Source organism: Passer domesticus, chromosome 10 (assembly GCF_036417665.1).
Source record: "Passer domesticus isolate bPasDom1 chromosome 10, bPasDom1.hap1, whole genome shotgun sequence".
In the NCBI taxonomy this organism is placed as follows: Eukaryota; Metazoa; Chordata; class Aves; order Passeriformes; family Passeridae; genus Passer; species Passer domesticus.
The window spans coordinates 4,952,826-4,980,546 of NC_087483.1; the positions used below are offsets into that span (position 1 = coordinate 4,952,826).

A 27,721-nucleotide genomic window follows, 5' to 3' on the forward strand; every position below is an offset into this window, starting at 1 on the left:
GAAAGAGCCTATATTTAGAAGTTCTTGCCAGCACCTTCCAGGACTCTCTGCTGTGCACACTGCGCTTTTCATGCCCGCTCCCAAGGGGCTTTGGAACGCAGAGCACAAGCTGGCTGGCTCTGCCACCAGCACACCCCAAACACCGGCGGAGGAAGAAGCAGCAGGGGCTGTTTTGCGGCCATGGCCAAGAGAGACTGGGAGGGTGCCCTCCCTCTGCTCTCACCTGCTTGGCTTTCTGCCTGGGGCTGAGCCTGGGGCTGCCATTCCTCACTTGTGGGGACCAGAACCACAGCCGGGATCCCGGCACTGCCTGGCAGCGCTCCGGGCACCGGCACGGTCGCGTGTCCGAGTCTCGGGCACCGTGCCGCTGTTTCATTTGCTCTCAGGCACACCCAAAGCTGCCTGTTAAGCCTGGATGGTCTCTGGTTCTGCCCTCCTCCTGATCCTGCTGTGCAGGGATGGAGCACTGCTGTGCTTTCAGGAAGCTATTCTTGAAAACTTCCAGCATTCCAAGCTCCTTTGCCCTCCATGGATGCTTGCCATGGAATCCCTCACAGCTGGGTTCAGAGCATCCTCAGGCTGGCTCTTCCAAAATCCAGGGGCTCCAGAGTGCTCAGCAAGATCTGTAACTCCACAGTGTTGTGGAACTGCACCTTCAGCACAGGGACCGTGCCAGCCTGACCTGCCCTCGTTCCTCTGGGTCTGTGCACAAAGCAGGGCGTGGCAGAGAACGGCAGCAGGGGCCTGAGTGTCCCAGGGCCCCGAATTTGTGCTACTTCAGCTCCACAAAGATGCAGGCAAAATGAAGAAGCCAAACTGTTTATTAATAGAAGGCGAAGCAAAGGAATGAGCTGGGTGGGGAAAAAGGGGAAGGGCAAGATCTGAGGACTAGAGGGAAAGAGCTGTGAACAGGGAGGGAGAGTGGAGGGAAAGACAAGGGATGGGCAGAGTCTGAGGGCTGGAGGGAGGGAGCTATCTATAAGCAGGGAGAGGGCTGAAGACATGCAAGTGGCTCAGCTGTGCCAATCATCAGCTGTGCCTGGAGCTCCAGCTGGTCTCTTCTGGTCTCAAGGCACTCTCATCTTCCATGGCATTTGCAGGTCTTCAACAAACACTGGTTCTTCTGTGCCAGTTCTGTAACTCTCCAACTGAATATCTGTTTAACAACTATGTTTTTCTGGGAAGGGCTGACATCTTTCTTCAGGGCTTGAAGGGCTGGAAGGGAGAGGGAGAGGAACAGAGCCACAGTCAAGACCCTGTATCAGTGGGAAACCTAGGAGACTGTCCTGCCAGGGCCATCCCACGCAGCTCTGGCCATGGCCACAAGAGAGGGGGTGTCAACTGGATCAGCTGGCCATGAATCTGACCCCCGCATCCCTGCAATCTCTCTGTGCTCTGCCCACGTCACCCCTCATCCACACAGGGAACGAAGCCTGCCGCAGCCGGGACAGGGATGGCAGCTCCCTGCCCAGGCACTGCGGTTCTCCCTGCCAGCCCCGCTGTCAGCCCGCTGCCCTCACTCACCCTCAGTGAGGAGCTGGAGCTCTCCTGGCTGCCCCCTCAGGTGCCGCCCGGCCATCCCTGTGAACACAGAGCCTGTCACGGCGGCAGCGGCACAGCTCCCTGCCAGCGGCGCTGCCAGCGCTGCGGCCACACGCCCTGCTGGCCCGGCAGGGCTCAGCCCGGGCCCTTGCCGCACGCTGCCGCCCAAGGGCACGGCTGCCAGAGGGCGGCAGCAGCGCCCGGGCCAGGCGGGGCTCCACGGCGCCGGGCCCGGATGGCGCTGCCGGGGCAGCGGGCGGCCCTGGGGCCGAGCTGCGGCGGGCCGGGGAGGGAGCCCGGCCTCGTGGCTCACCCATGAACCTGATGGCCGCCTCCCGCAGGGGCTCCTGGGGGCTCTCCAGGTAGCGCAGGGCCCGGCGCAGCTGCTCGGCCGCTCGGCTCGTGTCCTCTGCCAGCTGCAGAGAGCGGCAGCAGGGAAGGCTCGGCGCGGACTCAGCCCCTGTGGCGGGCGCTCCCTGCGCCCAGCCCCGGCCTCCCCTGCCCGCACAGCCCTGAGGCGCGGCCAGCAGCCGCTGGCGCCGGGCTCCGCAGGGGGCAGAGGGCCGGCTGCTGCCCGGGGAGCCGCGGGGCTGCCCCGCAGCCCCGCCGTGCCGGGGCTCCATGGGCACCCGGCTCGGGCCCACAGCAGCCTGGAGAAGCCCCGCACACTGAGCACCGAGCTCAGGGGCCTTCTCCAGGCTGAGGCTGGGGATTGCAGGCCGTCCTTACCAAGACCTCAACAAACGTCAACAGCTTCTCTGTCTCCACCAGCTCTTTGAGATCCCTCCTCTTCAGGAACCCGGCTGCACAATGCAGCATTTCCCGAGAAGCCTGGAGAGCAGCAGAGACCCAGAGATAGCCCCACAGCCCAGGACACAGGACTCACATCCCTGTGCCACAGCCTGGAGGAGGCTGCAGCTCGGGATGTGACCAGGGCAGCCGGCAGCCGAGGCCCCTGCCAGGGGGACAGCAGCAGCCCACGAGTCCTCACCTGTGCCACACGCTGATTCTCATCATGACAGTGGAAGAAGAGTGCAGGAAGGCTCTGGCACACCACTGACTTCAGGGGCTTTTTTCCCTCCTCTACTACCAAATCCATCACCTTGAAGAAGAGGTCAAGGGAGAGCAGCTGCACATGGCTGTTGTCCTGAATGAAAGGAAAAAACCTCAGCGCCATCGACTCCAGGCCCACCTGAAGAGTACAAAAATCCACAGGGCACAAGGTTCTGGGCGGCACCCAGTGCCTGAGGCTGGGGATACAAAGCCTTACGTGGTCGAAGAGCAGCAGGAGAGCCTCAGCCAGCTTCGGGGCAGTGGTGCTGGATACCAGCATGTCTTTGCTCTTGAGCAAATTAGTGAACACAGAGAGCGTCATGCCGACCAGCTCTCCGTCTGCATCACCCAGCAGCTCCAGAAGGCTTGGAGACAGAGTGCCCATTCTCCTGGCCTGTGTGGAACACAAGGCTGAGCTGGGAGGCCATGGACGGCTGCAGCGCCAGCACCAGCCTGGCACTGCAACCCCAGCCTGCTGCTGCAGGGCCCACAGGCCAAAGGCCTGCCCCAAAGCACTGGGGCAGGTGAGGCAGGAGAGCTGGGAGCAGCTGCCTCAGCTGCCTCAGCCCTGCCAGCCCATGGGGCTGCTTTCCCCAGCGCAGCTTCAGCCGCTGCCCCTTCTCACCATCGAGGGATCCTTGCTGAGCACCACGAGGCCTCTGAGCGCCAGGCGACGCCTCTCCCTGCACTCGTTCCTCAGGTGCCTTGACATGATCTCCAGGATGCTGTCAGCACATTCCCTCACGTCCAGGCACTCGAGGACCTGAAAGGCACAGGGCAGTGACAGGGCACCCGGCCAGCAGCAGCCTGGAACCGCACAGGGCTGGGCCCAGGCAGCAGCACAGGGCACGGGCACGGTCCCAGGCAGCTGCGGCTACGAGAGGGCAGAGAGCTGGGAGGCAGCTCAGTGAGGCAGCGCTGGCCTTCAGGCTCACCTCCACAATGAATGCCAGGCCGGGCAGATCCCAGTGTGGCTCCTCCCTGCTGAGCAGCCCAAGCAGGCGGAGAGCAATCCCAGAACACAAGGAGAGGGAGACACGGCGCATCTCTCTGCAAGGGGAAAAAAGACACCAAGAGCCTGAGGTGGGGGGACCAAACCTCTGCCAGGACTGACTCACAGAGGTCTGGTCTTTGCCCAGCATCCCTGGAGAGGATGTGAGCGCTGTGGGAGGTAGCCCCTTCTGGGCACCCTCCTCTCCCAGCCTTTTCCAGTCTCCTTGGCCGTCCCTCAGTGCCAAGACCCTCTGGCCCATGACCACAGGGACTGTGTGGGGCACCCAAGGCACAAATGCTGGGGGCAGTGTGGAGGAGAAGGGGGTCTCACCTGGCCAGCAGACCCACGGCATAGTGCTGGGTGTGAGCACACAGCAGCGTGTCCCAGCCACACTTGCGCTCCATAGCCATCACCTCATTGTCGCACTCCAGTCGGCAGAGCAGAGCCTTCATGGCCTGCACTGCAAACCTGTGTGCAGAGCAAAGCCCAGGTCACACTGGGAGCACTGGCACTGGCCACAAGGGCAGAGGAAGGACAGGAGGACTGGGACCTGCTGGGCTTGCTGGGAAGGCGGTGTTCCTCCTGGCACGCTCTCCAGAAGTTTTCAACTTCCTCTGGTGGCATCTGCTGCGTGGTGATGACAACGTGGAAGAGCAGAGCCACAAACAGGCGGGAGGAATAAAGGATCATGGCCTCGTGGCATTGAGGCACAATGACCCAGATCACCAGAGCTGCCTGCAGAAGAAGCAGCCCAAGACAGCGCTCAGTGCCCTGGTGTCCATGGGGCAGGGCCCAAGGGCAGATGCAGGGGGAGCAGTGGGCCTGGTGTCCCCTGAGTCTGCCCCCAGCCCAAGTTTCATCCCAGCGATTGAGGCAGGGAGAGGATGGAGAGCTGCTGGAGAGGCAACCGGGTGGCAAGCAAAGGCCAGTTCCAGAAACTCACAGCCAGGGCAAAAACGTCCTTGTTGTCCCCATCGGAGGTGCATGTGCTGTGCACAGGCCAATCCTCCATCACACAGAGCAGTGTTGCCAGCACCTTCTCCATTGCTGGTCGTGATGAGCCTATGGCTCTCCACATCATTGCAGCAGCTCTGTGGGATCAGAGCTCTGTGTCAGGGGCATCTCAGTCACAGTACCATGCCCTGTGCAGCTGTGGGGGCACAGGTGACTGAGTCCCGGTGCCCTGAGGGGCAGGGAGGGAGCATTGGCAGCAGGCTGGGCAAAGAGAGGGGCCCGAGGGTCCTGGAGCTCTCTGCCTGTCTGGCAGAGCCCATTGGACAGGCTGTGATGGGCCACGGGCCCTAAAGGCTGGTGAGCCCTGAGCTCTCACGGCACGTGGGCCCCGTACCTGTCACACGTTGGGGCACAGTGCAGGAGGGTCAGCGCCACGTCTGCAGGGTGTTCCTCAGCCAGCCTCACAATGTCACTTTGCAGCCTGGCATCCACAGTGACGTGGGACATGAGACTCTGGTGGATGTTCTTCACCATGGCTGGCACCTGGAGGAGGCATGGGGAAGACCTGGAACCCTGTCCAGAGGAGCAACTTCCCCAGTTTCCCACTAAGAAATGCCTCCCTTCCCGTTACACTGCACTGATCTCAAAGGCTGAGGGGGCTCAGGGACCAAGGCTTGAGGGGACACACGGCCCTGGGAGGCCTCCAGCCCTGGCCCCAGGCTGCTTACCTGTTCCCGTGTGCAAACAGCACTCTCCTGGAAAACATTCTTAGTGGGAGTACAAATCACAGGTGGAGTGGGCATGGTGTCAGTATTTGGGATTTCTTGAGTCTCTCCAGAGTTGGCAGTGGTGATGGCCTCATCCTCAGTCACTGCCTCATCATCCTTTGCCCCGTGATCTCTGGGATTCATCGCAGCCTCAGAGTCTTCTGGGCACTCAGCCAAATCTGTGCTGGTGTCAGAATTTTGGATTCCCTGAGTCTCTCTGGTGTTGGCAGTGGTGATGGCCACATCTTCAGTCACTGCCTCATCAGCCTTTGCCCCTTCATCTCTGGGAGTCATTACAGCCTTGCAGTCTTCTGAGCGCTGAGCCGAATCTGTGCTGGTGTCAGTGTTTGCAATGCCCTGAGTCTCTCCATGGTCAGTGTCTGTGATGGCCACATCTTCAGTCATTGACATGACAAGAGCCTTCACGCAGATTTGAGTCACTGAGGTCTCAGAGTCTTCTGAGAACTCAGCCAAATCCAGGCCGACATCAGGCTCTGCCTGGAGCCGGGTCAGCCCCGAGTCAGGCTCAGCTGGGCCCTCAGCTGCTGGGGTGCTGGTCTTCCTGCGCTGAATGCGCATAAACTTTGGGAATATCTGCATAACCAAGGACAGGGAAGTCAGGGGTGTTCCATGGCATGCTCCAAGCATAGTGCTCGGCTGAGCAGGGACAGCAGGCCCAGCCCATGGCTGGGATGGCTGCAGGTACCTTCAGGGTTCTGCCGAAGCAGCCGTGGGCGGCTTCCTTCTCTTGTGTCCGGTCCAGGGATGCATCTGGCAAAGAGCGAGCACAGCCAGAGCTGAGGGGCTGAGGGAGAGGCCGGAGAACACAGCCCAGCCCTGCACTCCCCAGGCAGGGACAGCCCCGGGATGCCCCAGGGGGATGGAGCACGGCCACTGCGGGGTGTCTGCCTGGCCCCTCTTTCGTCCTGTCCATGGGCATGTCCCCAGGGGATGGGATGCCATAGAATGGCATGGCATGGCATTGGATGGGGCGGGGCCAAGCTGGCTGGCACCATCAGCTCTGTGGCCCAGCTCTGCCACTCACCATCCTGCAATGGCTGGAAATGCTTGGGCTCCTCAAGCCGTTTTCCTGGGGCAGCTCCAGGGCCTTTGTTTTTTTCCTCCCTGAAGACTTTAAATAGGCTGAGAAATCTGCCTGCCATTCCAGAGTCTGGCCTTGAGGTCACCTTAAAGAGAGATGCCTTGTGAAATTTCTGAATCAGCAAGTCCTTCAGTTGTGCCTTGAAGGCACCTGAGGCAGAGAAGCCTCAGGAAGATTACAGGACAGCAAGTCCTGCACTTTGGTCTCAAGGGCTCCTGCCACAAGGACAGGAAACACCTCTTAAATGGCTTTGGTCACTAAGTGCCAGGGTCTCGCCTCGACTGTGCAGGCCAGAAGGATGGGAGATGCCTCAGAAAAGCTCTGAGTCACCAAGTCCCTGAGTCTGGCCTCGGAGGCACCTGCAAAAGAGAAACCTCGGGAAGGCCACAGGCCACCAAGACCCGCAGTCTTGCCACGAGGACACCTGTAGGGATAACGCCTCGGGAAAGCTCCAGGTCAGACACGAACGAGCGCTCCTCACGGCACCGCTCTGTCCCGTCCTGTCCTGTCGCGTGCTCTGAGCACTGTGGAGCGTTCTTGTCACCACCAGCTCAATGTCACCATGTGTCACAAAGGACACACTCCTCCATTCCATGCCACGGTGACCGTGCTGCAGCGTGTCACAAAGGGCCCTTGCACACACTGCCACCTGCCCTGGGGCCGCACCCAGCCCACCCAAAGTGGCCCAGGTTGGAAGGAATCCCTGGCCCCAAGTGTCTAAGGCAGCCCGACAGGATCTTTAGGAAGGGCTCAGCCCATCAGCAAGCGCTGCCCTGCTCTGCGGGCTCAGGGCAGCAGAAGGAGCCCCCAGGGCTGCCGAGGCAGCCGCGCTGGCAAGGGCACGGGGCCTTCCAGGGAAGCTGGCACGGCCTCCTTGGGACACGTCCCGGCTGCTGGCCATCCTAAACCCGCGGCTGTGACAGGCACAGGGAATGTGTGGGCCAGGGCACCAATGCTGCTCTGAGCCCTGGGGCCCGGGCAGTGCGGCCATCAGCAGGTGTGGCAGAGTCCCTGCCCAAGCAGAGCTGCCACCCCCCGAGCCCTGGCAGCGCTGCTGCCCCTCTCCTGCCCCAGAGACCTGTGCCCCGGGGGGCTTCTGTGCCACAGGGAGCCAAAGCCCACGTGCTCTGGGGGCTGTGCTCCTCCCTGCAGGGGCTGTTGGCAGCAGCACCTGGAGCACTGCTGCCACACTTGGTGTCTGGGAGAAGGCAGAGGCTGTTAGTCAGTCCTGAAATTATTTTCTCATGGACGGGATTGGCAGTAGCACCACAACACCATCAGCTGCTGTGTTTCCCTGGACAATTGGATTGTTCAGGGACACTCTCGCGTTTCATTGTGATCTTCTGTCAGTTCTTCTGGGAAAAACACTAGCCCAGTCTGTGATGTTCAGTGCTCCATTTGCTATGTCTTAGCTGATGCAAAGCAAATATTTCCTCCAGACCCAAAGAGCTGTGCCTGAAAATTCACAGATCTACATTTTTTTAATTTATTTTCTAATGTTTTCCAGAGCCTGCTGATCATTTTCAAGGTTTTCTCCCTATCCCCTATGGCACATTCTCCAGAAGATCTACTGTTACATCCTTTTGCATTTAGCAAAAGTGACCTGCAATGAGCAGTCGATCAAAGGTCTGGGAAAACTTGAACTCCTGTGTGAAGCCAGGCAAAACATTTCTCTCCCAGATCTGAAGCCATCAAGTGCCAAGTACTGTCCCCAGTGCCATACCCTGTCCCCTGGAAGTGTGCTGATGCCAGTTAAAAGGGGTTGCCAATGAAAACAACTTTTAACAGTTTTGTAATTTCTGCATTAACATTCAAACCCTTGACAAGAAAAACCCCATGTCAACATTTCTGGGGTTCTTAAATACCAGCACTGTCATTTTCACTTTAGATTTCACAGTCTCTGAACAGTCATACAAGGTTTTTAGTTTTAAACACTACAGAGAAAGTCCCTGGTGTTCGGCTATAACTTTTACATCGGTATATACTCCTGATGATTACTTTAGGCAGCAGCAGCAAACCCAAGAATGAGGCAACCAGGCTCATTCCTGTGTTCTCATGTCCTGCACAGCACTGACTGGGAATTCAAGATTCATGTCACTGGTGAGTAAGGAATGGATAAATGAGTGACAGACTCCATGGATTTTCAGAAGGCATAAAAGCTTACTTTATTCCAATCTCTGATATTTATAACCAACATCATTCACACAGAACCTGATTGGTTCTTACTAACACCTATCACCCATTGGTTAATTAGGAACCACTCTTTGGTAAACCATCTTACGAGAAAAAAACTGTTCACAACACCAGCTGCAAGATTTTTTCCAGTCTTTCTCTTAGTCTTCTTCAAACTCCCCAGAACAATTCCTGGGAAGGTTTACCTGGCTTTGTCTCTTTGACTTGCCTGTCAGTATCTACAGGATTCAGGAGCCTCAGGGTGCTCAGGAAGGCACAAAGACTTTGGGATGCTGAAATGGACCGGCCTGGTGCCTGTGCCTGGGCTGCACAGGGCTGAGCTCCATCTGGATGCTCCAACAAAGGCTGAATGGACAGAGCATGGCCCACTGGAGACTCCCATTCCAAATCCTGTGAGCCACACAATTCAGCTGTAACCAGCTGAGTTTTTCATGTCAGCTTGAAATCCAGGAGAGGAAAAGGCAAACATGGAAAAGTGTTCTTCCAGTTCTAGTGACAGCTGTGCCTGCACAGCACCTGTGCCCATGGCAGGGTGGTGGGAACTGGATGATCTTTATGATACTTTGCAACACAAAGCTGGCATTCTGTGATTCCCCAAGCTGAGAAGAAAACTTGAATTTCCCTCATGTTGTCAACTGCTGAGCAAACGTGACAGCATCAAAGGAGGCATGGGACTCTAATTTGTCCTTCCATTGCCACCATTCCAACTGCTCAATCCCTATTGTCACTGCAGACCCTGGAATTGGTGGAAGTTCCTGGCCAAGCATTAGACAGTCCAAAGAGAGAAAAAGAAGCACTGACAGAGCCAGAGGAGCTCTTTCTTGGTAAAGAAAACCACATGTTTAGACTGAAAGAGCCTATATTTAGAAGTTCTTGCCAGCACCTTCCAGGACTCTCTGCTGTGCACACTGCGCTTTTCATGCCCGCTCCCAAGGGGCTTTGGAACGCAGAGCACAAGCTGGCTGGCTCTGCCACCAGCACACCCCAAACACCGGCGGAGGAAGAAGCAGCAGGGGCTGTTTTGCGGCCATGGCCAAGAGAGACTGGGAGGGTGCCCTCCCTCTGCTCTCACCTGCTTGGCTTTCTGCCTGGGGCTGAGCCTGGGGCTGCCATTCCTCACTTGTGGGGACCAGAACCACAGCCGGGATCCCGGCACTGCCTGGCAGCGCTCCGGGCACCGGCACGGTCGCGTGTCCGAGTCTCGGGCACCGTGCCGCTGCTTCATTTGCTCTCAGGCACACCCAAAGCTGCCTGTTAAGCCTGGATGGTCTCTGGTTCTGCCCTCCTCCTGATCCTGCTGTGCAGGGATGGAGCACTGCAGTGCTTTCAGGAAGCTATTCTTGAAAACTTCCAGCATTCCAAGCTCCTTTGCCCTCCATGGATGCTTGCCATGGAATCCCTCACAGCTGGGTTCAGAGCATCCTCAGGCTGGCTCTTCCAAAATCCAGGGGCTCCAGAGTGCTCAGCAAGATCTGTAACTCCACAGTGTTGTGGAACTGCACCTTCAGCACAGGGACCGTGCCAGCCTGACCTGCCCTCGTTCCTCTGGGTCTGTGCACAAAGCAGGGCGTGGCAGAGAACGGCAGCAGGGGCCTGTGTGTCCCAGGGCCCCGAATTTGTGGTACTTCAGCTCCACAAAGATGCAGGCAAAATGAAGAAGCCAAACTGTTTATTAATAGAAGGCAAAGCAAAGGAATGAGCTGGGTGGGGAAAAAGGGGAAGGGCAAGATCTGAGGACTAGAGGGAAAGAGCCGTGAACAGGGAGGGAGAATGGAGGGAAAGAGAAGGGATGGGCAGAGTCTGAGGGCTGGAGGGAGGGAGCTATCTATAAGCAGGGAGAGGGCTGAAGACATGCAAGTGGCTCAGCTGTGCCAATCATCAGCGGTGCCTGGAGCTCCAGCTGGTCTCTTCTGGTCTCAAGGCACTCTCATCTTCCATGGCATTTGCAGGTCTTCAACAAACACTGGTTCTTCTGTGCCAGTTCTGTAACTCTCCAACTGAATATCTGTTTAACAACTATGTTTTTCTGGGAAGGGCTGTCATCTTTCTTCAGGGCTTGAAGGGCTGGAAGGGAGAGGGAGAGGAACAGAGCCACAGTCAGACCCTGTATCAGTGGGAATCCTAGGAGACTGTCCTGCCAGGGCCATCCCACGCAGCTCTGGCCATGGCCACAAGAGAGGGGGTGTCAACTGGATCAGCTGGCCATGAATCTGACCCCCCCCCACCTCCCACATCCCTGCAATCTCTCTGTGCTCTGCCCACGTCACCCCTCATCCACACAGGGAGCGAAGCCTGCCGCAGCCGGGACAGGGATGGCAGCTCCCTGCCCAGGCACTGCAGTTCTCCCTGCCAGCCCCGCTGTCAGCCCGCTGCCCTCACTCACCCTCAGTGAGGAGCTGGAGCTCTCCTGGCTGCCCCCTCAGGTGCCGCCCGGCCATCCCTGTGAACACAGAGCCTGTCACGGCGGCAGCGGCACAGCTCCGTGCCAGCGGCGCTGCCAGCGCTGCGGCCACACGCCCTGCTGGCCCGGCAGGGCTCAGCCCGGGCCCTTGCCGCACGCTGCCGCCCAAGGGCACGGCTGCCAGAGGGCGGCAGCAGCGCCCGGGCCAGGCGGGGCTCCACGGCGCCGGGCCCGGATGGCGCTGCCGGGGCAGCGGGCGGCCCTGGGGCCGAGCTGCGGCGGGCCGGGGAGGGAGCCCGGCCTCGTGGCTCACCCATGAACCTGATGGCCGCTTCTCGTAGGGTCTCCTGGGGGCTCTCCAGGTAGCGCAGGGCCCGGCGCAGCTGCTCGGCCGCTCGGCTCGTGTCCTCTGCCAGCTGCAGAGAGCGGCAGCAGGGAAGGCTCGGCGCGGGCTCAGCCCCTGTGGCGGGCGCTCCCTGCGCCCAGCCCCGGCCTCCCCTGCCCGCACAGCCCTGAGGCGCGGCCAGCAGCCGCGGGCGCCGGGCTCCGCAGGGGGCAGAGGGCCGGCTGTTGCCCGGGGAGCCGCGGGGCCGCCCCGCAGCCCCGCCGCGCCGGGGCTCCATGGGCACCCGGCTCGGGCCCACAGCAGCCTGGAGAAGCCCCGCACACTGAGCACCGAGCTCAGGGGCCTTCTCCAGGCTGAGGCTGGGGATTGCAGGCCGTCCTTACCAAGACCTCAACAAACGTCAACAGCTTCTCTGTCTCCACCAGCTCTTTGAGATCCCTCCTCTTCAGGAACCCGGCTGCACAATGCAGCATTTCCCGAGAAGCCTGGAGAGCAGCAGAGACCCAGAGATAGCCCCACAGCCCAGGACACAGGACTCACATCCCTGTGCCACAGCCTGGAGGAGGCTGCAGCTCGGGATGTGACCAGGGCAGCCGGCAGCCGAGGCCCCTGCCAGGGGGACAGCAGCAGCCCACGAGTCCTCACCTGTGCCACACGCTGATTCTCATCATGACAGTGGAAGAAGAGTGCAGGAAGGCTCTGGCACACCACTGACTTCAGGGGCTTTTTTCCCTCCTCTACTACCAAATCCATCACCTTGAAGAAGAGGTCAAGGGAGAGCAGCTGCACATGGCTGTTGTCCTGAATGAAAGGAAAAAACCTCAGCGCCATCGACTCCAGGCCCACCTGAAGAGTACAAAAATCCACAGGGCACAAGGTTCTGGGCGGCACCCAGTGCCTGAGGCTGGGGATACAAAGCCTTACGTGGTCGAAGAGCAGCAGGAGAGCCTCAGCCAGCTTCGGGGCAGTGGTGCTGGATACCAGCATGTCTTTGCTCTTGAGCAAATTAGTGAACACAGAGAGCGTCATGCCGACCAGCTCTCCGTCTGCATCACCCAGCAGCTCCAGAAGGCTTGGAGACAGAGTGCCCATTCTCCTGGCCTGTGTGGAACACAAGGCTGAGCTGGGAGGCCATGGACGGCTGCAGCGCCAGCACCAGCCTGGCACTGCAACCCCAGCCTGCTGCTGCAGGGCCCACAGGCCAAAGGCCTGCCCCAAAGCACTGGGGCAGGTGAGGCAGGAGAGCTGGGAGCAGCTGCCTCAGCTGCCTCAGCCCTGCCAGCCCATGGGGCTGCTTTCCCCAGCGCAGCTTCAGCCGCTGCCCCTTCTCACCATCGAGGGATCCTTGCTGAGCACCACGAGGCCTCTGAGCGCCAGGCGACGCCTCTCCCTGCACTCGTTCCTCAGGTGCCTTGACATGATCTCCAGGATGCTGTCAGCACATTCCCTCACGTCCAGGCACTCGAGGACCTGAAAGGCACAGGGCAGTGACAGGGCACCCGGCCAGCAGCAGCCCGGAACCGCACAGGGCTGGGCCCAGGCAGCAGCACAGGGCACGGGCACGGTCCCAGGCAGCTGCGGCTACGAGAGGGCAGAGAGCTGGGAGGCAGCTCAGCCAGGCAGCGCTGGCCTTCAGGCTCACCTCCACAATGAATGCCAGGCCGGGCAGATCCCAGTGTGGCTCCTCCCTGCTGAGCAGCCCAAGCAGGCGGAGAGCAATCCCAGAACACAAGGAGAGGGAGACACGGCGCATCTCTCTGGAAGGGGAAAAAAGACACCAAGAGCCTGAGGTGGGGGGACCAAACCTCACCCAGGACTGACTCACAGAGGTCTGGTCTTTGCCCAGCATCCCTGGAGAGGATGTGAGCGCTGTGGGAGGTAGCCCCTTCTGGGCACCCTCCTCTCCCAGCCTTTTCCAGTCTCCTTGGCCGTCCCTCAGTGCCAAGACCCTCTGGCCCATGACCACAGGGACTGTGTGGGGCACCCAAGGCACAAATGCTGGGGGCAGTGTGGAGGAGAAGGGGGTCTCACCTGGCCAGCAGACCCACGGCATAGTGCTGGGTGTGAGCACACAGCAGCGTGTCCCAGCCACACTTGCGCTCCATAGCCATCACCTCATTGTCGCACTCCAGTCGGCAGAGCAGAGCCTTCATGGCCTGCACTGCAAACCTGTGTGCAGAGCAAAGCCCAGGTCACACTGGGAGCACTGGCACTGGCCACAAGGGCAGAGGAAGGACAGGAGGACTGGGACCTGCTGGGCTTGCTGGGAAGGCGGTGTTCCTCCTGGCACGCTCTCCAGAACTTTTCAACTTCCTCTGGTGGCATCTGCTGGGTGGTGATGACAACGTGGAAGAGCAGAGCCACAAACAGGCGGGAGGAATAAAGGATCATGGCCTCGTGGCATTGAGGCACAATGACCCAGATCACCAGAGTTGCCTGCAGAAGAAGCAGCCCAAGACAGCGCTCAGTGCCCTGGTGTCCATGGGGCAGGGCCCAAGGGCAGATGCAGGGGGAGCAGTGGGCCTGGTGTCCCCTGAGTCTGCCCCCAGCCCAAGTTTCATCCCAGCGATTGAGGCAGGGAGAGGATGGAGAGCTGCTGGAGAGGCAACCGGGTGGCAAGCAAAGGCCAGTTCCAGAAACTCACAGCCAGGGCAAAAACGTCCTTGTTGTCCCCATCGGAGGTGCATGTGCTGTGCACAGGCCAATCCTCCATCACACAGAGCAGTGTTGCCAGCACCTTCTCCATTGCTGGTCGTGATGAGCCTATGGCTCTCCACATCATTGCAGCAGCTCTGTGGGATCAGAGCTCTGTGTCAGGGGCATCTCAGTCACAGTACCATGCCCTGTGCAGCTGTGGGGGCACAGGTGACTGAGTCCCGGTGCCCTGAGGGGCAGGGAGGGAGCATTGGCAGCAGGCTGGGCAAAGAGAGGGGCCCGAGGGTCCTGGAGCTCTCTGCCTGTCTGGCAGAGCCCATTGGACAGGCTGTGATGGGCCACGGGCCCTAAAGGCTGGTGAGCCCTGAGCTCTCACGGCACGTGGGCCCCGTACCTGTCACACGTTGGGGCACAGTGCAGGAGGGTCAGCGCCACGTCTGCAGGGTGTTCCTCAGCCAGCCTCACAATGTCACTTTGCAGCCTGGCATCCACAGTGACGTGGGACATGAGACTCTGGTGGATGTTCTTCACCATGGCTGGCACCTGGAGGAGGCATGGGGAAGACCTGGAACCCTGTCCAGAGGAGCAACTTCCCCAGTTTCCCACTAAGAAATGCCTCCCTTCCCGTTACACTGCACTGATCTCAAAGGCTGAGGGGGCTCAGGGACCAAGGCTTGAGGGGACACACGGCCCTGGGAGGCCTCCAGCCCTGGCCCCAGGCTGCTTACCTGTTCCCGTGTGCAAACAGCACTCTCCTGGAAAACATTCTTAGTGGGAGTACAAATCACAGGTGGAGTGGGCATGGTGTCAGTATTTGGGATTTCTTGAGTCTCTCCAGAGTTGGCAGTGGTGATGGCCACATCCTCAGTCACTGCCTCGTCATCCTTTGCCCCGTGATCTCTGGGATTCATCGCAGCCTCAGAGTCTTCTGGGCACTCAGCCAAATCTGTGCTGGTGTCAGAATTTTGGATTCCCTGAGTCTCTCTGGTGTTGGCAGTGGTGATGGCCACATCTTCAGTCACTGCCTCATCAGCCTTTGCCCCTTCATCTCTGGGAGTCATTACAGCCTTGCAGTCTTCTGAGCGCTGAGCCGAATCTGTGCTGGTGTCAGTGTTTGCAATGCCCTGAGTCTCTCCATGGTCAGTGTCTGTGATGGCCACATCTTCAGTCATTGACATGACAAGAGCCTTCACGCAGATTTGAGTCACTGAGGTCTCAGAGTCTTCTGAGAACTCAGCCAAATCCAGGCCGACATCAGGCTCTGCCTGGAGCCGGGTCAGCCCCGAGTCAGGCTCAGCTGGGCCCTCAGCTGCTGGGGTGCTGGTCTTCCTGCGCTGAATGCGCATAAACTTTGGGAATATCTGCATAACCAAGGACAGGGAAGTCAGGGGTGTTCCATGGCATGCTCCAAGCGTAGTGCTCGGCTGAGCAGGGACAGCAGGCCCAGCCCATGGCTGGGATGGCTGCAGGTACCTTCAGGGTTCTGCCGAAGCAGCCGTGGGCGGCTTCCTTCTCTTGTGTCCGGTCCAGGGATGCATCTGGCAAAGAGCGAGCACAGCCAGAGCTGAGGGGCTGCGGGAGAGGCCGGAGAACAGAGCCCAGCCCTGCACTCCCCAGGCAGGGACAGCCCCGGGATGCCCCAGGGGGATGGAGCACGGCCACTGCGGGGTGTCTGCCTGGCCCCTCTTTCGTCCTGTCCATGGGCATGTCCCCAGGGGATGGGATGCCATAGAATGGCATGGCATGGCATTGGATGGGGCGGGGCCAAGCTGGCTGGCACCATCAGCTCTGTGGCCCAGCTCTGCCACTCACCATCCTGCAATGGCTGGAAATGCTTGGGCTCCTCAAGCCGTTTTCCTGGGGCAGCTCCAGGGCCTTTGTTTTTTTCCTCCCTGAAGACTTTAAATAGGCTGAGAAATCTGCCTGCCATTCCAGAGTCTGGCCTTGAGGTCACCTTAAAGAGAGATGCCTTGTGAAATTTCTGAATCAGCAAGTCCTTCAGTTGTGCCTTGAAGGCACCTGAGGCAGAGAAGCCTCAGGAAGATTACAGGACAGCAAGTCCTGCACTTTGGTCTCAAGGGCTCCTGCCACAAGGACAGGAAACACCTCTTAAATGGCTTTGGTCACTAAGTGCCAGGGTCTCGCCTCGACTGTGCAGGCCAGAAGGATGGGAGATGCCTCAGAAAAGCTCTGAGTCACCAAGTCCCTGAGTCTGGCCTCGGAGGCACCTGCAAAAGAGAAGCCTCGGGAAGGCCACAGGCCACCAAGACCCGCAGTCTTGCCACGAGGACACCTGTAGGGATAACGCCTCGGGAAAGCTCCAGGTCAGACACGAACGAGCGCTCCTCACGGCACCGCTCTGTCCCGTCCTGTCCTGTCGCGTGCTCCGAGCACTGTGGAGCGTTCTTGTCACCACCAGCTCAATGTCACCATGTGTCACAAAGGACACACTCCTCCATTCCATGCCACGGTGACCGTGCTGCAGCGTGTCACAAAGGGCCCTTGCACACACTGCCACCTGCCCTGGGGCCGCACCCAGCCCACCCAAAGTGGCCCAGGTTGGAAGGAATCCCTGGCCCCAAGTGTCTAAGGCAGCCCGACAGGATCTTTAGGAAGGGCTCAGCCCATCAGCAAGCGCTGCCCTGCTCTGCGGGCTCAGGGCAGCAGAAGGAGCCCCCAGGGCTGCCGAGGCAGCCGCGCTGGCAAGGGCACGGGGCCTTCCAGAGAAGCTGGCACGGCCTCCTTGGGACACGTCCCGGCTGCTGGCCATCCTAAACCCGCGGCTGTGACAGGCACAGGGAATGTGTGGGCCAGGGCACCAATGCTGCTCTGAGCCCTGGGGCCCGGGCAGCGCTGCCATCAGCAGGTGTGGCAGAGTCCCCGCCCAAGCAGAGCTGCCACCCCCCAAGCCCTGGCAGCGCTGCTGCCCCTCTCCTGCCCCAGAGACCTGTGCCCCGGGGGGCTTCTGTGCCACAGGGAGCCAAAGCCCACGTGCTCTGGGGGCTGTGCTCCTCCCTGCAGGGGCTGTTGGCAGCAGCACCTGGAGCACTGCTGCCACACTTGGTGTCTGGGAGAAGGCAGAGGCTGTTAGTCAGTCCTGAAATTATTTTCTCATGGACGGGATTGGCAGTAGCACCACAACACCATCAGCTGCTGTGTTTCCCTGGACAATTGGATTGTTCAGGGACACTCTCGCGTTTCATTGTGATCTTCTGTCAGTTCTTCTGGGAAAAACACTAGCCCAGTCTGTGATGTTCAGTGCTCCATTTGCTATGTCTTAGCTGATGCAAAGCAAATATTTCCTCCAGACCCAAAGAGCTGTGCCTGAAAATTCACAGATCTACATTTTTTTAATTTATTTTCTAATGTTTTCCAGAGCCTGCTGATCATTTTCAAGGTTTTCTCCCTATCCCCTATGGCACATTCTCCAGAAGATCTACTGTTACATCCTTTTGCATTTAGCAAAAGTGACCTGCAATGAGCAGTCGATCAAAGGTCTGGGAAAACTTGAACTCCTGTGTGAAGCCAGGCAAAACATTTCTCTCCCAGATCTGAAGCCATCAAGTGCCAAGTACTGTCCCCAGTGCCATACCCTGTCCCCTGGAAGTGTGCTGATGCCATTTAAAAGGGGTTGCCAATGAAAACAACTTTTAACAGTTTTGTAATTTCTGCATTAACATTCAAACCCTTGACAAGAAAAACCCCATGTCAACATTTCTGGGGTTCTTAAATACCAGCACTGTCATTTTCACTTTAGATTTCACAGTCTCTGAACAGTCATACAAGGTTTTTAGTTTTAAACACTACAGAGAAAGTCCCTGGTGTTCGGCTATAACTTTTACATCGGTATATACTCCTGATGATTACTTTAGGCAGCAGCAGCAAACCCAAGAATGAGGCAACCAGGCTCATTCCTGTGTTCTCATGTCCTGCACAGCACTGACTGGGAATTCAAGATTCATGTCACTGGTGAGTAAGGAATGGATAAATGAGTGACAGACTCCATGGATTTTCAGAAGGCATAAAAGCTTACTTTATTCCAATCTCTGATATTTATAACCAACATCATTCACACAGAACCTGATTGGTTCTTACTAACACCTATCACCCATTGGTTAATTAGGAACCACTCTTTGGTAAACCATCTTACGAGAAAAAAACTGTTCACAACACCAGCTGCAAGATTTTTTCCAGTCTTTCTCTTAGTCTTCTTCAAACTCCCCAGAACAATTCCTGGGAAGGTTTACCTGGCTTTGTCTCTTTGACTTGCCTGTCAGTATCTACAGGATTCAGGAGCCTCAGGGTGCTCAGGAAGGCACAAAGACTTTGGGATGCTGAAATGGACCGGCCTGGTGCCTGTGCCTGGGCTGCACAGGGCTGAGCTCCATCTGGATGCTCCAACAAAGGCTGAATGGACAGAGCATGGCCCACTGGAGACTCCCATTCCAAATCCTGTGAGCCACACAATTCAGCTGTAACCAGCTGAGTTTTTCATGTCAGCTTGAAATCCAGGAGAGGAAAAGGCAAACATGGAAAAGTGTTCTTCCAGTTCTAGTGACAGCTGTGCCTGCACAGCACCTGTGCCCATGGCAGGGTGGTGGGAACTGGATGATCTTTATGATACTTTGCAACACAAAGCTGGCATTCTGTGATTCCCCAAGCTGAGAAGAAAACTTGAATTTCCCTCATGTTGTCAACTGCTGAGCAAACGTGACAGCATCAAAGGAGGCATGGGACTCTAATTTGTCCTTCCATTGCCACCATTCCAACTGCTCAATCCCTATTGTCACTGCAGACCCTGGAATTGGTGGAAGTTCCTGGCCAAGCATTAGACAGTCCAAAGAGAGAAAAAGAAGCACTGACAGAGCCAGAGGAGCTCTTTCTTGGTAAAGAAAACCACATGTTTAGACTGAAAGAGCCTATATTTAGAAGTTCTTGCCAGCACCTTCCAGGACTCTCTGCTGTGCACACTGCGCTTTTCATGCCCGCTCCCAAGGGGCTTTGGAACGCAGAGCACAAGCTGGCTGGCTCTGCCACCAGCACACCCCAAACACCGGCGGAGGAAGAAGCAGCAGGGGCTGTTTTGCAGCCATGGCCAAGAGAGACTGGGAGGGTGCCCTCCCTCTGCTCTCACCTGCTTGGCTTTCTGCCTGGGGCTGAGCCTGGGGCTGCCAATCCTCACTTGTGGGGACCAGAACCACAGCCGGGATCCCGGCACTGCCTGGCAGCGCTCCGGGCACCGGCACGGTCGCGTGTCCGAGTCTCGGGCACCGTGCTGCTGTTTCATTTGCTCTCAGGCACACCCAAAGCTGCCTGTTAAGCCTGGATGGTCTCTGGTTCTGCCCTCCTCCTGATCCTGCTGTGCAGGGATGGAGCACTGCAGTGCTTTCAGGAAGCTATTCTTGAAAACTTCCAGCATTCCAAGCTCCTTTGCCCTCCATGGATGCTTGCCATGGAATCCCTCACAGCTGGGTTCAGAGCATCCTCAGGCTGGCTCTTCCAAAATCCAGGGGCTCCAGAGTGCTCAGCAAGATCTGTAACTCCACAGTGTTGTGGAACTGCACCTTCAGCACAGGGACCGTGCCAGCCTGACCTGCCCTCGTTCCTCTGGGTCTGTGCACAAAGCAGGGCGTGGCAGAGAACGGCAGCAGGGGCCTGTGTGTCCCAGGGCCCCGAATTTGTGCTACTTCAGCTCCACAAAGATGCAGGCAAAATGAAGAAGCCAAACTGTTTATTAATAGAAGGCAAAGCAAAGGAATGAGCTGGGTGGGGAAAAAGGGGAAGGGCAAGATCTGAGGACTAGAGGGAAAGAGCCGTGAACAGGGAGGGAGAATGGAGGGAAAGAGAAGGGATGGGCAGAGTCTGAGGGCTGGAGGGAGGGAGCTATCTATAAGCAGGGAGAGGGCTGAAGACATGCAAGTGGCTCAGCTGTGCCAATCATCAGTGGTGCCTGGAGCTCCAGCTGGTCTCTTCTGGTCTCAAGGCACTCTCATCTTCCATGGCATTTGCAGGTCTTCAACAAACACTGGTTCTTCTGTGCCAGTTCTGTAACTCTCCAACTGAATATCTGTTTAACAACTATGTTTTTCTGGGAAGGGCTGACATCTTTCTTCAGGGCTTGAAGGGCTGGAAGGGAGAGGGAGAGGAACAGAGCCACAGTCAAGACCCTGTATCAGTGGGAATCCTAGGAGACTGTCCTGCCAGGGCCATCCCACGCAGCTCTGGCCATGGCCACAAGAGAGGGGGTGTCAACTGGATCAGCTGGCCATGAATCTGCCCCCCCCCCCGCCACCTCCCACATCCCTGCAATCTCTCTGTGCTCTGCCTACATCACCCCTCATCCACACAGGGAGCGAAGCCTGCCGCAGCCGGAACAGGGATGGCAGCTCCCTGCCCAGGCACTGCAGTTCTCCCTGCCAGCCCCGCTGTCAGCCCGCTGCCCTCACTCACCCTCAGTGAGGAGCTGGAGCTCTCCTGGCTGCCCCCTCAGGTGCCGCCCGGCCACCCCTGTGAACACAGAGCCTGTCACGGCGGCAGCGGCACAGCTCCCTGCCAGCGGCGCTGCCAGCGCTGCGGCCACACGCCCTGCTGGCCCGGCAGGGCTCAGCCCGGGCCCTTGCCGCACGCTGCCGCCCAAGGGCACGGCTGCCAGAGGGCGGCAGCAGCGCCCGGGCCAGGCGGGGCTCCATGGCGCCGGGCCCGGATGGTGCTGCCGGGGCAGCGGGCGGCCCTGGGGCCGAGCTGCGGCGGGCCGGGGAGGGAGCCCGGCCTCGGGGCTCACCCATGAACCTGATGGCCGCCTCTCGCAGGGGCTCCTGGGGGCTCTCCAGGTAGCGCAGGGCCCGGCGCAGCTGCTCGGCCGCTTGGCTCGTGTCCTCTGCCAGCTGCAGAGAGCGGCAGCAGGGAAGGCTCGGCGCGGACTCAGCCCCTGTGGCGGGCGCTCCCTGCGCCCAGCCCCGGCCTCCCCTGCCCGCACAGCCCTGAGGCGCGGCCAGCAGCCGCTGGCGCCGGGCTCCGCAGGGGGCAGAGGGCCGGCTGCTGCCCGGGGAGCCGCGGGGCTGCCCCGCAGCCCCGCCGCGCCGGGGCTCCATGGGCACCCGGCTCGGGCCCACAGCAGCCTGGAGAAGCCCCGCACACTGAGCACCGAGCTCAGGGGCCTTCTCCAGGCTGAGGCTGGGGATTGCAGGCCGTCCTTACCAAGACCTCAACAAACGTCAACAGCTTCTCTGTCTCCACCAGCTCTTTGAGATCCCTCCTCTTCAGGAACCCGGCTGCACAATGCAGCATTTCCCGAGAAGCCTGGAGAGCAGCAGAGACCCAGAGATAGCCCCACAGCCCAGGACACAGGACTCACATCCCTGTGCCACAGCCTGGAGGAGGCTGCAGCTCGGGATGTGACCAGGGCAGCCGGCAGCCGAGGCCCCTGCCAGGGGGACAGCAGCAGCCCACGAGTCCTCACCTCTGCCACACGCTGATTCTCATCATGACAGTGGAAGAAGAGTGCAGGAAGGCTCTGGCACACCACTGACTTCAGGGGCTTTTTTCCCTCCTCTACTACCAAATCCATCACCTTGAAGAAGAGGTCAAGGGAGAGCAGCTGCACATGGCTGTTGTCCTGAATGAAAGGAAAAAACCTCAGCGCCATCTACTCCAGGCCCACCTGAAGAGTACAAAAATCCACAGGGCACAAGGTTCTGGGCGGCACCCAGTGCCCGAGGCTGGGGATACAAAGCCTTACGTGGTCGAAGAGCAGCAGGAGAGCCTCAGCCAGCTTCGGGGCAGTGGTGCTGGATACCAGCATGTCTTTGCTCTTGAGCAAATTAGTGAACACAGAGAGCGTCATGCCGACCAGCTCTCCGTCTGCATCACCCAGCAGCTCCAGAAGGCTTGGAGACAGAGTGCCCATTCTCCTGGCCTGTGTGGAACACAAGGCTGAGCTGGGAGGCCATGGACGGCTGCAGCGCCAGCACCAGCCTGGCACTGCAACCCCAGCCTGCTGCTGCAGGGCCCACAGGCCAAAGGCCTGCCCCAAAGCACTGGGGCAGGTGAGGCAGGAGAGCTGGGAGCAGCTGCCTCAGCTGCCTCAGCCCTGCCAGCCCATGGGGCTGCTTTCCCCAGCGCAGCTTCAGCCGCTGCCCCTTCTCACCATCGAGGGATCCTTGCTGAGCACCACGAGGCCTCTGAGCGCCAGGCGACGCCTCTCCCTGCACTCGTTCCTCAGGTGCCTTGACATGATCTCCAGGATGCTGTCAGCACATTCCCTCACGTCCAGGCACTCGAGGACCTGAAAGGCACAGGGCAGTGACAGGGCACCCGGCCAGCAGCAGCCCGGAACCGCACAGGGCTGGGCCCAGGCAGCAGCACAGGGCACGGGCACGGTCCCAGGCAGCTGTGGCTACGAGAGGGCAGAGAGCTGGGAGGCAGCTCAGCCAGGCAGCGCTGGCCTTCAGGCTCACCTCCACAAGGAACGCCAGGCTGGGCAGATCCCAGCGTGGCTCCTCCCTGCTGAGCAGCCCAAGCAGGCGGAGAGCAATCCCAGAACACAAGGAGAGGGAGACACGGCGCATCTCTCTGCAAGGGGAAAAAAGACACCAAGAGCCTGAGGTGGGGGGTCCAAACCTCGCCCAGGACTGACTCACAGAGGTCTGGTCTTTGCCCAGCATCCCTGGAGAGGATGTGAGCGCTGTGGGAGGTAGCCCCTTCTGGGCACCCTCCTCTCCCAGCCTTTTCCAGTCTCCTTGGCCGTCCCTCAGTGCCAAGACCCTCTGGCCCATGACCACAGGGACTGTGTGGGGCACCCAAGGCACAAATGCTGGGGGCAGTGTGGAGGAGAAGGGGGTCTCACCTGGCCAGCAGACCCACGGCATAGTGCTGGGTGTGAGCACACAGCAGCGTGTCCCAGCCACACTTGCGCTCCATAGCCATCACCTCATTGTCGCACTCCAGTCGGCAGAGCAGAGCCTTCATGGCCTGCACTGCAAACCTGTGTGCAGAGCAAAGCCCAGGTCACATTGGGAGCACTGGCACTGGCCACAAGGGCAGAGGAAGGACAGGAGGACTGGGACCTGCTGGGCTTGCTGGGAAGGCGGTGTTCCTCCTGGCACGCTCTCCAGAAGTTTTCAACTTCCTCTGGTGGCATCTGCTGCGTGGTGATGACAACGTGGAAGAGCAGAGCCACAAACAGGCGGGAGGAATAAAGGATCATGGCCTCGTGGCATTGAGGCACAATGACCCAGATCACCAGAGTTGCCTGCAGAAGAAGCAGCCCAAGACAGCGCTCAGTGCCCTGGTGTCCATGGGGCAGGGCCCAAGGGCAGATGCAGGGGGAGCAGTGGGCTTGGTGTCCCCTGAGTCTGCCCCCAGCCCAAGTTTCATCCCAGCGATTGAGGCAGGGAGAGGATGGAGAGCTGCTGGAGAGGCAACCGGGTGGCAAGCAAAGAAGTGAGTTCCAGAAACTCACAGCCAGGGCAAAAACGTCCTTGTTGTCCCCATCGGAGGTGCATGTGCTGTGCACAGGCCAATCCTCCATCACACAGAGCAGTGTTGCCAGCACCTTCTCCATTGCTGGTCGTGATGAGCCTATGGCTCTCCACATCATTGCAGCAGCTCTGTGGGATCAGAGCTCTGTGTCAGGGGCATCTCAGTCACAGTACCATGCCCTGTGCAGCTGTGGGGGCACAGGTGACTGAGTCCCGGTGCCCTGAGGGGCAGGGAGGGAGCATTGGCAGCAGGCTGGGCAAAGAGAGGGGCCCGAGGGTCCTGGAGCTCTCTGCCTGTCTGGCAGAGCCCATTGGACAGGCTGTGATGGGCCACGGGCCCTCAAGGCTGGTGAGCCCTGAGCTCTCAAGGCACGTGGGCCCCGTACCTGTCACACATTGGGGCACAGTGCAGGAGGGTCAGCGCCACGTCTGCAGGGTGTTCCTCAGCCAGCCTCACAATGTCACTTTGCAGCCTGGCATCCACAGTGACGTGGGACATGAGACTCTGGTGGATGTTCTTCACCATGGCTGGCACCTGGAGGAGGCATGGGGAAGACCTGGAACCCTGTCCAGAGGAGCAACTTCCCCAGTTTCCCACTAAGAAATGCCTCCCTTCCCGTTACACTGCACTGATCTCAAAGGCTGAGGGGGCTCAGGGACCAAGGCTTGAGGGGACACACGGCCCTGGGAGGCCTCCAGCCCTGGCCCCAGGCTGCTTACCTGTTCCCGTGTGCAAACAGCACTCTCCTGGAAAACATTCTTAGTGGGAGTACAAATCACAGGTGGAGTGGGCATGGTGTCAGTATTTGGGATTTCTTGAGTCTCTCCAGAGTTGGCAGTGGTGATGGCCTCATCCTCAGTCACTGCCTCATCATCCTTTGCCCCGTGATCTCTGGGATTCATCGCAGCCTCAGAGTCTTCTGGGCACTCAGCCAAATCTGTGCTGGTGTCAGAATTTTGGATTCCCTGAGTCTCTCTGGTGTTGGCAGTGGTGACGGCCACATCTTCAGGCACTGCCTCATCAGCCTTTGCCCCTTCATCTCTGGGAGTCATTACAGCCTTGCAGTCTTCTGAGCGCTGAGCCGAATCTGTGCTGGTGTCAGTGTTTGCAATGCCCTGAGTCTCTCCATGGTCAGTGTCTGTGATGGCCACATCTTCAGTCATTGACATGACAAGAGCCTTCACGCAGATTTGAGTCACTGAGGTCTCAGAGTCTTCTGAGAACTCAGCCAAATCCAGGCCGACATCAGGCTCTGCCTGGAGCTGGGTCAGCCCCGAGTCAGGCTCAGCTGGGCCCTCAGCTGCTGGGGTGCTGGTCTTCCTGCGCTGAATGCGCATAAACTTTGGGAATATCTGCATAACCAAGGACAGGGAAGTCAGGGGTGTTCCATGGCATGCTCCAAGCGTAGTGCTCGGCTGAGCAGGGACAGCAGGCCCAGCCCATGGCTGGGATGGCTGCAGGTACCTTCAGGGTTCTGCCGAAGCAGCCGTGGGCGGCTTCCTTCTCTTGTGTCCGGTCCAGGGATGCATCTGGCAAAGAGCGAGCACAGCCAGAGCTGAGGGGCTGCGGGAGAGGCCGGAGAACAGAGCCCAGCCCTGCACTCCCCAGGCAGGGACAGCCCCGGGATGCCCCAGGGGGATGGAGCACGGCCACTGCGGGGTGTCTGCCTGGCCCCTCTTTCGTCCTGTCCATGGGCATGTCCCCAGGGGATGGGATGCCATAGAATGGCATGGCATGGCATTGGATGGGGCGGGGCCAAGCTGGCTGGCACCATCAGCTCTGTGGCCCAGCTCTGCCACTCACCATCCTGCAATGGCTGGAAATGCTTGGGCTCCTCAAGCCGTTTTCCTGGGGCAGCTCCAGGGCCTTTGTTTTTTTCCTCCCTGAAGACTTTAAATAGGCTGAGAAATCTGCCTGCCATTCCAGAGTCTGGCCTTGAGGTCACCTTAAAGAGAGATGCCTTGTGAAATTTCTGAATCAGCAAGTCCTTCAGTTGTGCCTTGAAGGCACCTGAGGCAGAGAAGCCTCAGGAAGATTACAGGACAGCAAGTCCTGCACTTTGGTCTCAAGGGCTCCTGCCACAAGGACAGGAAACACCTCTTAAATGGCTTTGGTCACTAAGTGCCAGGGTCTCGCCTCGACTGTGCAGGCCAGAAGGATGGGAGATGCCTCAGAAAAGCTCTGAGTCACCAAGTCCCTGAGTCTGGCCTCGGAGGCACCTGCAAAAGAGAAGCCTCGGGAAGGCCACAGGCCACCAAGACCCGCAGTCTTGCCACGAGGACACCTGTAGGGATAACGCCTCGGGAAATCTCCAGGTCAGACACGAACGAGCGCTCCTCACGGCACCGCTCTGTCCCGTCCTGTCCTGTCGCGTGCTCCGAGCACTGTGGAGCGTTCTTGTCACCACCAGCTCAATGTCACCACATGTCACAAAGGACACACTCCTCCATTCCATGCCACGGTGACCGTGCTGCAGCGTGTCACAAAGGGCCCTTGCACACACTGCCACCTGCCCTGGGGCCGCGCCCAGCCCACCCAAAGTGGCCCGGGTTGGCAGGAATCCCTGGCCCCAAGTGTCTAAGGCAGCCCGACAGGATCTTTAGCAAGGGCTCAACCCATCATCAAACGCTGTCCTGCTCTGCGGGCTCAGGGCAGCAGAAGGAGCCCCCAGGGCTGCCGAAGCAGCCGCGCTGGCAAGGGCACGGGGCCTTCCAGGGAAGCTGGCACGGCCTCCTTGGGACACGTCCCGGCTGCTGGCCATCCTAAACCCGCGGCTGTGCCGACAGGCACTGGGAACGTGTGGGCCAGGGCACCAATGCTGCTCTGAGCCCTGGGGCCCGGGCAGCGCTGCCATCAGCAGGTGTGGCAGAGTCCCCGCCCAAGCAGAGCTGCCACCCCCCGAGCCCTGGCAGCGCTGCTGCCCCTCTCCTGCCCCAGAGACCTGTGCCCCGGGGGGCTTCTGTGCCACAGGGAGCCAAAGCCCACGTGCTCTGGGGGTTGTGCTCCTCCCTGCAGGGGCTGTTGGCAGCAGCACCTGGAGCACTGCTGCCACACTTGGTGTCTGGGAGAAGGCAGAGGCTGTTAGTCAGTCCTGAAATTATTTTCTCATGGACGGGATTGGCAGTAGCACCACAACACCATCAGCTGCTGTGTTTCCCTGGACAATTGGATTGTTCAGGGACACTCTCGCGTTTCATTGTGATCTTCTGTCAGTTCTTCTGGGAAAAACACTAGCCCAGTCTGTGATGTTCAGTGCTCCATTTGCTATGTCTTAGCTGATGCAAAGCAAATATTTCCTCCAGACCCAAAGAGCTGTGCCTGAAAATTCACAGATCTACATTTTTTTAATTTATTTTCTAATGTTTTCCAGAGCCTGCTGATCATTTTCAAGGTTTTCTCCCTATCCCCTATGGCACATTCTCCAGAAGATCTACTGTTACATCCTTTTGCATTTAGCAAAAGTGACCTGCAATGAGCAGTCGATCAAAGGTCTGGGAAAACTTGAACTCCTGTGTGAAGCCAGGCAAAACATTTCTCTCCCAGATCTGAAGCCATCAAGTGCCAAGTACTGTCCCCAGTGCCATACCCTGTCCCCTGGAAGTGTGCTGATGCCAGTTAAAAGGGGTTGCCAATGAAAACAACTTTTAACAGTTTTGTAATTTCTGCATTAACATTCAAACCCTTGACAAGAAAAACCCCATGTCAACATTTCTGGGGTTCTTAAATACCAGCACTGTCATTTTCACTTTAGATTTCACAGTCTCTGAACAGTCATACAAGGTTTTTAGTTTTAAACACTACAGAGAAAGTCCCTGGTGTTCGGCTATAACTTTTACATCGGTATATACTCCTGATGATTACTTTAGGCAGCAGCAGCAAACCCAAGAATGAGGCAACCAGGCTCATTCCTGTGTTCTCATGTCCTGCACAGCACTGACTGGGAATTCAAGATTCATGTCACTGGTGAGTAAGGAATGGATAAATGAGTGACAGACTCCATGGATTTTCAGAAGGCATAAAAGCTTACTTTATTCCAATCTCTGATATTTATAACCAACATCATTCACACAGAACCTGATTGGTTCTTACTAACACCTATCACCCATTGGTTAATTAGGAACCACTCTTTGGTAAACCATCTTACGAGAAAAAAACTGTTCACAACACCAGCTGCAAGATTTTTTCCAGTCTTTCTCTTAGTCTTCTTCAAACTCCCCAGAACAATTCCTGGGAA

General features: G+C 58.5%; 3 protein-coding genes and 1 long non-coding RNA gene across 4 annotated transcripts; all 4 read right to left on the reverse strand.

Moving 5' to 3' along the window:
- Positions 1-4,445: 4,445 nt before the first annotated feature.
- LOC135309340 (uncharacterized) lies at positions 4,446-6,946 on the reverse strand. Its single transcript, XM_064435489.1, has 5 exons — positions 6,356-6,946; positions 6,017-6,081; positions 5,272-5,904; positions 4,938-5,086; positions 4,446-4,680 (listed from the first exon to the last, which is right to left on the reverse strand). The coding sequence occupies exons 1-5, from the start codon at positions 6,471-6,473 to the stop codon at positions 4,446-4,448; spliced, it is 1,200 nt and encodes a 399-aa protein (XP_064291559.1). The 5' UTR covers positions 6,474-6,946.
- Positions 6,947-12,800: 5,854 nt separating this feature from the next.
- LOC135309341 (uncharacterized) lies at positions 12,801-16,393 on the reverse strand. Its single transcript, XM_064435490.1, has 8 exons — positions 15,820-16,393; positions 15,481-15,545; positions 14,736-15,368; positions 14,402-14,550; positions 13,997-14,144; positions 13,604-13,788; positions 13,384-13,521; positions 12,801-12,822 (listed from the first exon to the last, which is right to left on the reverse strand). Exons 1-8 carry the CDS (start codon positions 15,935-15,937, stop codon positions 12,801-12,803), a joined length of 1,458 nt encoding a protein of 485 aa, XP_064291560.1. The 5' UTR covers positions 15,938-16,393.
- Positions 16,394-19,721: 3,328 nt separating this feature from the next.
- Positions 19,722-20,555, reverse strand: LOC135309390 (uncharacterized). The gene is made up of 2 exons (XR_010369663.1): positions 20,458-20,555; positions 19,722-20,133 (listed from the first exon to the last, which is right to left on the reverse strand). It is a non-coding gene; the product is annotated as an uncharacterized LOC135309390 (long non-coding RNA).
- Positions 20,556-23,850: 3,295 nt separating this feature from the next.
- On the reverse strand, positions 23,851-25,883 carry LOC135309342 (uncharacterized). Its single transcript, XM_064435491.1, has 4 exons — positions 25,291-25,883; positions 24,952-25,016; positions 24,207-24,839; positions 23,851-24,021 (listed from the first exon to the last, which is right to left on the reverse strand). The coding sequence occupies exons 1-4, from the start codon at positions 25,406-25,408 to the stop codon at positions 23,851-23,853; spliced, it is 987 nt and encodes a 328-aa protein (XP_064291561.1). The 5' UTR covers positions 25,409-25,883.
- Positions 25,884-27,721: the final 1,838 nt, after the last annotated feature.